At 39.6% G+C, this 8070-nt stretch overlaps 1 protein-coding gene across 1 annotated transcript; it reads right to left on the minus strand.

Moving 5' to 3' along the window:
* Positions 1-5270: 5270 nt before the first annotated feature.
* Positions 5271-5759, minus strand: LOC127107347 (secreted RxLR effector protein 161-like). The gene has a single exon (XM_051044639.1). The coding sequence runs from the start codon at positions 5757-5759 to the stop codon at positions 5271-5273; it is 489 nt and encodes a 162-aa protein (XP_050900596.1).
* Positions 5760-8070: the final 2311 nt, after the last annotated feature.

An 8070-nucleotide genomic window follows, 5' to 3' on the forward strand; every position in this document is an offset into this window, starting at 1 on the left:
AACGGACATGTGAAAGCCGTCTTTTCATGATCGGCCGGGTCAACCGCAATTTGGTTATACCCGGAATAGCCATCCAAGAAACAATAGTATTGTTGCCCCGAGAGTCTTTCGAGCATTTGATCCATGAACGGGAGTGGAAAATGATCTTTTCGAGTTGCGGTGTTCAACCGCCTATAATCAATACACATTCGCCACCCCGTTGCAACTTTAGTAGGGATCAACTCATCCTTGTCATTTCAGATCACGGTAATTCCACCTTTCTTCGGAACCACATGCACAGGACTAACCCATGGACTATCCGAAATCGGGTAAATCATTCCCGCATCCAACAACTTGACAACTTCCTTTCTAACAACCTCCTTCATAGTAGGATTTAAGCGGCGTTGTGGTTGAGCTACCGACTTAAAATCCTCTTCCATTAAGATCTTGTGCATGCAATAGGAAGGACTAATTCCTTTTAGATCGGAAAGAGTCCAACCCATGGCTTCTTGATTTTTTTTAGCACATTGATCAAACAGGCTTCTTCATCATTTGACAAAAGGTTGCTTATGATGACCGGCTTTGCTTCGGTCTCATCTAGGAATACATACTTCAAAGTAGAAGGTAACATTTTCAATTCAATAGGCGCTTTTTCATCATTAACCTCCTTCTTCAAGTCTTCCTCCTCAACTTCCCACGGTTGTAGTTCGTTTAAACCATCAAGTTCCCTTAAGCATTCATCAAGAGCTTGCTCTTCTTCAACTGTGAAAACTTCAAATGAGTCATTAAGAGCTAACTCCATAGGAGATATCTCATGAATATGCTTAGAAACCTCCAAAATTGCCTCTTCGATCACATCGATGCGAAAGCTATCACTTCTATCTTTTGAATGCTTCATTGCTTCGAATAGATCGAAAGTAACTTCTTCATTTTGGACTCTCACCTTCATCAAACCGTCGTCAACGTCTATCATCATGCGTGCGGTTTTCATGAACGGTCGGCCCAGAATGAGCGGAGCATCATCATCCTCTTCCATATCAATAACAATAAAATCAACCGGGAAAAAGAATTTGTCGACTTTAACCAAAACATCTTGGGCTACGCCATGAGGATGGGTAGTCGACTTATCGGCCAATTGCAACGTCATCCGGATGGACTTAATTTCAATGTTGCCAAGCCTCTTTACAATAGACAATGGTATAAGATTAATGCTTGACCCCAAATCAATTAGTCCTTTTCCGACATAGATATCACCAATTTTAACCGGCAAAGTAACTCATCCCGGATCAACCTCTTTTTTCGGAAGCGTCCTTTGAATAATTGCACTACAGCTCGCATCTAGGACAATGGTCTCCGGTTCCGTATACCTCTGCTTTTTTGTAAGTATGTCCTTCATGAATTTGGCATACTTGGGAATTTGCTCCAAGGCTTCGGCAAACCGAATGTTGATTTGCAGTTGTTTAAAAATATCCATGAATCGGGCGTAATGCCGTTCATTCTCCCTTTTAGATGGAGCATGTGGATAAGGAAGGTTTTGGATTGGAGTAGCGCTCACTACCTCCTTTCCTTTAGCAACTCTAGAACTTCTCGCTCTTTTCTTTTTCACTTCCTCCCCCATTACTTCATCACTCTTATTTTTCTCAATTTCCACACTTTCTTTCTTTTCAACTTCACCATTCTTTTTGTTCTTTTCACTTTCTTCCTCACTCCACTCCCCCACTTCACCATCAATATTATCCTCCAATATTTCCTCCTCATTTTTCCTCTTTTCCTCTCTTTGTTCACTCTCATCTCTTTTTTTATTCTCACTAATCAACTCCCTCCCACTTCTCATCGTGATCGCTTTACAATGCTCCTTAGGATTTGTTTGCGTGTTCGCCGAAAAAGAAGGACCGGGTTGTTGTTCCGCTAGTTGCTTAGCGAGTTGTCCAACTTGAGTCTCGAGATTTTTGATTGCCGCATCGTTGCTCTTTTGATTAGCCATTGACATTTGCATAAATTGTGTCAATGTCTCCTCTAACTTTGAAGTTACGACCGGCGGTTGTTGAGGTTGATAAGGATTTTGGGGAGGGTTTTGACGGCTAGAAGAACCACCCCCATAACCTTGGTTATGGTAATAATTACTCCTAGGTTGGAACCCTTGATTCCCTTGGAAGTGTTGTTGTTGATTTTGAGGATGTGGTTGATAAGGTTGTTGTTGTTGTTGTTGTTGTCCCGGTTGGTAGTCCCGTTGGTTTGCCATGTGGTTTACTTCTTCGAACCCGGGAGGTGGACAAAATCCGGTGTCATGCTCACCTTTGCAAAGCTCACAACAAGCTATTTGTTTAGCTTTTGAAGGTTCTCTCAACTCTTTTATTTGCTGCGTTAAGAGTTCCACTTGTTGTGAAATGAGTTTGTTTTGGGCAAGAATGGCATCGTTCGTCCCAAGTTCAAGCACTCCCGGCTTCTTCAAAGAGTTGCCTCTAATTTGACTTTGAAGATCATTTAGAGCCATTCGATTTATGATATCTGTAGCTTCTTCGGCGTTTTTAGACAATAAAGAACCACCCGAGGTAGCATCCAACAAAGTCTTGCAATTTGGTTGAAGTCCATTTTTGAAAATATGGATTTGAGTCAATTCATCAAATCCATGCCCTTTACACTTCCGAAGCATGGATTTGAATCTTTCCCACGCCTCATTTAATGATTCGTTGGTTCCTTGTGAAAACACTGAGATGGCCGTCTTGGATTCCATGAACCGGTTGTGGGAGAAAAATCTTTCGATGAACTTTTCTTCCAACACGTTCCAGTCTGTCATGACGGCCGGTGTTTGATCTAAGTACCAATCTTTTGCTTTGCCGAGCAAAGTGTGGGGAAATAATCTTCTGAACAACGGTAGCTCTTGAGCTTGATCAACTCCGGCCGCCAATGCTATCTCGTAAAATTTGGTGAGAAAAGCAAAGGGATCTTCATGGTCCATTCCGGTGAATGGACTTCCATATAGTAAATTAAGAGTTCCCGTTTTCATCTCGGCTTGCCTTCCCGTGTGGTTGGCAAACTGAGCAGTATTCCTTGGACTGTTTACACATGGAGTGGAAATGGGCGGTGGTGGTGGTTCCATGATAGGTATGAACGGTGGTGGATGTGTGGTAGAAGAACTTTCTCCTTGTTCTTGTCGTTGTCTAGCTTGTTGCCTCCTTCGTCTCGTTCTGCTATTCAGCCTCCTTGCGGTTCTTTCAATCTCGGGATCAAAAAGAAGTTTGTCCACAGGAATCTGCCCTCGCATAAAACGAAAGCTGCACACTAAACCAAACAAATTACAAGCACAAGTCAAAAATTCGAAAGCTAAAAATTAAGCAACTATTGCGATGCTCGCAATATCAATTCACAATCCCCGGCAACGGCGCCATTTTGTTGATTGTGTTTTTCAGTGTCGGGTTTTTGTTATCGTCTCCACATGGATTGTGAGATATCGCCGCCTTTCGACAGTTGTTTCAATTCTTAACTCGTAGTAACAAGGGGGTTTTTGGTTTTAGTCACTGTATCTTGCATAAAAGTGTGATAAAATGCGGTAAAAGATTTGGTTTTAATATTTGAGAAATATTGCCAAAGTTAGGGTTCGACGATCACTTTGCATGTATATGTTCGATCAACAAAACTTATAAACTCCTTTAGATGATAAACTATTTCACAAAGTCCTCCCAATGTGTTTATCTCTAACACACATTGTGAGTTTTCCCATTTTGATCCATTGTTTATCTCTAACACAATCTATCAAAATGACAACTTTTTGGTTCAACCTTATGGTGAACAAAATCATTCATTACTATCTCTAGCTAACAAACAAGATTGGATGAAAACCTAGGTAAAGAGTTGGTAAACATCTCTCGATCATAAACCAACACAAAGAGTTTTCAATAAAACAAAGTTTTCACCATATATTCACCATTAAAGAACTTACAAATGAAGATCATCCCATTTACACACAAAGCTAATGATCATCTACATCTAACCTTGACAAAATGAAGAACTTAGCTACTCATTTTCATGGTAGCTTGGTCAACAAGTTTCGGAAGAAGGTTGATCAACATCGTGAGTCGAATAATCGAGATTGGATGGGAATCTACCTTCTTTTTGTGAAAGATTGTTAAGAGATGAAGAGAAATGATTTCTAGGTCACAAAATATCTCTAGAGCAATGCTGGAAAAATATCTCAAAAGTACAAAAGTATGTAGGTGTAAAAGTTATGGCTCCAAAAAGTAGCCCTTGCTACTTATAGTTCTGCTACTCAGCTGTCATGCTCGCTAGGCGAACAGAATGGCTCGCCTAGCGAGCCCCAAAATGAGGCACCTGAGGCACCTGCGCCCAAAAAAATGTCCTTTGCCAGATTGGCATGTTCGCTAGGCAAACAAAACCTTCGCTAGGCGAAGCCCACGCTTCACCCTTCGCTCCAGCGAGCTTAAGAGGTTTTGCTACTGGAATTGCTCGCTGGGAGCTCGCTAAAGGCTCGCCTAGCGAGTGAGTGCTGGCTGCACTTTTGGCCAAGTCTGGACGTGTTCGCTACACCCTTCGTTGGCTGCTCGCCTAGCGAGTTTGCTGATGTTTGCTACTGTAAAATACTAGAGCTCTTCGTTGGGTTCTCGCTGGGCGCTCACCTAGCGAGCTCTTCGCCACAGCCCTCGCCTAGCGAGCAAGCTGATGAATGCATTCTTTCTTTGGTCCCTTTGCCAACTTTCTTGTGGCTTCATTTTCTATTATTTCATGCCTAATTCCTGCACAATAACACACAAATCAAAGGTACCAAGATCGTTTATCATTGTATTGCAATTCATAAAAAACAAAGGTGGTTTCGAACACTTTAGCAAGGAAATGGAGTGAAAGATGCCCATATTTGATAGCTCAAATAAGCACTTTTGGGTATCTAACACCAAGTACGAGATGTTTTTAGATAAAAGAAAACGAGAACAATTGAAATTAATTTTTGAAAACAAAGAAATATATAGCGATGGCAGCAAATAGCTCTTTGGAGGATTACATATCTCCCAACAATAATAATTACACTTGAGTTTTACTTGCCCAATCGCTGAGAAAATGTTTTTGTGTTAAAACCCTCTTTGATTACAAAGGTACAACATAATAAGTTTTTGGTCCACCAAATGATGATACAAACTTATGTTTTCAAAGTATTGTGTACTTTAAAATCCCATCACAATATATTGGAGTAGAGCACAGTTGTACTATTGTCATAATAAATTTTCAAAGGACCTTTCAATGTTCCTAACAATGTGTAGGTTTGTGACAAAGTTCCGCAGTCAGATTGCATGATTTGATGCCTCAAAGCAAGCCAGAAACTTTGCTGTCATGGTGGAGGGAGCCACTAAAGTCTGTTTGGAAGACTTCCAGGAGACGACTCCTCCAGCCAAGAGAAAAATGTAACCAGATGTAGAACGTCTACTATCTGGGCATCCTGCAAAATCTGAGTCAGAATACCCAATGATCTCCAAGTTATCTGACTTTCGATAAGTGAGCATGAAGTCTCTTGTTCTTTTCAGGTAGCGCATTACACACTTTACTGCTATCCAGTGCTGCATACCAGGGTTGCTTAGATATCTTCCAAGAACTCCTACAATGAATGTTAAGTCAGGACGGGTGCAAACTTTAGCATGCATAAGACTTCCCACGGTTGAAGCATATGGAACCTTATGCATCTCTTCCTTTTCAAGATCCGTAGTAGGGCACTGTTTGAGACAAAAATTGTCTCCTTTAGCAACAAGTGTGTCTCCTGGTTTACTATCTTTCATGGAGAATCTATCCACAACTGTATCAATATAGCTCCTTTGTGAAAACCCTAAAATACCTCAAGAACGGTATCTAAGTATTTGAATTCCTAAGACAAAGGAGGTGTCCCCAAGATCTTTCATCTCAAATTTATTTGTGAGAAATCTCTTGGTTTTGTGCAATGAGCATATATTGTTGTTTGCCAAAAGGATATCATCTACATATAGTACCAAGAAAACAAATTTACTCCCACTGAAGTTTTGGTATACACAATTATCAACTGGATTAGCCTCAAAGCCAAATGAGGATATTACTTGATGAAATTTACAATACCTTTGACGAGAAGCATATTTAAGGCCATAAATGGAATTCTTGAGTTTGCAAACCATAGACTTTGGGTCTCCTGATACAAAGTTTTTTGGTTGCACCATATATATTGTCTCTTCAATGTTTTCATTTAGAAACACAGTCTTTACATCCATCTGATGCAAATCTAAATCAAAATGAGCTACCAATGCCATCATGACCCTAAGAGAGTCTTTCGAAGAAATTGGAGAAAAAGTCTCTTTATAATCAATTCCTTCCTTTTGAGTAAAGCCTTTTGCGATAAGACGAGTTGTATATCTCTCAATGTCACCCTTTGAATCCTTTTTGGTTTTAAATATCCATTTGCAACCAATGGGTTTCTTTCCTTCATGTAATTTAACGAGATCCCAAACATCATTGTCAGCCATCGACTTCATCTCATCCTTCATAGCATCAACCCATTTAAGAGGGTTTGGACTCCGCATAGCTTGACTAAAGTTGATAGGATCTTCCTCAGTAAAATCAATGTCATCCTCACGTTCCTGAAGAAATACAACATAATCATCTGAAATTGCACTATTTCTCTCTCTAGTAGATCTTCTTAATGGTGGCTATTGAGTTGTTGAGTTTGAACTATAGGTGGTGCTTGGGGAAGAAACTCGATATTGTCTTGTTCTTGAGGGATGTTAGGAATAACATCATTGTTTATTCCAGGATCTATTTATGGAACAAAGATAGGTACAAAGACTTAATCATTTGTGAGAAACATTTTCTTCATCACAGACAACACTCCTTACGCTTCCTTCCCCTCCAAACTCTACATCCTCAAGGAATCTTGCATTTCCCGTTTCAAAAATTATTCTAGTGATGGGATTGTAAAACTTGTAACCGTAAGAGCGTTCATCGTATCCAATAAAATAACAACTAATTTTCTTTGCATCCAACTTACCTTCATGAGGCCTATAAGGCCTGGCTTCAGCTGGACATCCCCAAATGTGTAGGTGTCTAATGCTAGGCTTTTTCCTAATCTAGAGCTCATAAGGGGTTTTAGCTACTACTTTACTAGGTACTCTATTAAGGATATAAACTGCGGTCTTTTAAGCTTCTCCCCAAAATGACTCTGAAAGTGAAGAATGACTAATCATACTCCTTACCATGTCCTTAAAAGTCCGGCTTCATCGTTCTGCAACTCCATTCATGTTGGGTTTTCCCGGCATTATGTATTACGGAACAATTCCACACTCATTGAGGAAAAGCGCAAAGGGTCCTGGACGTTGTTCCTCTAATCCATCATATCAACCATAGTATTCATCACCACGGTTGGATTTGACAGCTTTTATTTTGTTTCCAAGTTGAAGTTCGACTTCAACTTTGAATGACTTGAACACATCCAAGATTAAGATTTCTCATGAATCAAATACAAGTATCCATACCTCGAGTAACCATCTATGAATGTAATAAAATATCGTTATCCATTCCAAGAACCTGTAAGGAAAGGACCACATATATCGGTATGAATTAGTTCTAAGACATCCTTAGCTCTTTCAGCATGAAAATTCCTCTTGTTTGTTTGCTTACCCTTGATACATTGAATGCATACTTGAAAGTCCGACAAATCAAGGGATCTAAAAATACCTTCCGACATAAGCCTCTGAATTCTTTGTTTAGATATATGTCCTAATCGCTTATGCCATAAAGTGGTGGAATTCTCATTTAATTTTCGTTTTGTACCATGTGACTCTATTTGCATTATTTTGTTATAAGGACATTTAATATCAAGCATATAAAGATTATCATTCAAAGAACCGTAACCAACAACATTTGAAACATATGAGAGGCTAAATTTATCATTTCCAAATGAACAAGTACAACCTGATTTGTCCAAAATAGAAATAGAAATTAAATTTCGTCTAATATACGGTGCAACAAAAGTCTCAATCAAATCCAAATGAAAATCGGTCTTTAATAATAATCTAAAAGTCCTTATAGCCTCAACTACAACTTTATTGCCATCGTCCATATAGATGA

The sequence above is a fragment of the Lathyrus oleraceus genome, chromosome 1 (genome assembly GCF_024323335.1).
Source record: "Lathyrus oleraceus cultivar Zhongwan6 chromosome 1, CAAS_Psat_ZW6_1.0, whole genome shotgun sequence".
In the NCBI taxonomy this organism is placed as follows: domain Eukaryota; kingdom Viridiplantae; phylum Streptophyta; class Magnoliopsida; order Fabales; family Fabaceae; genus Lathyrus; species Lathyrus oleraceus.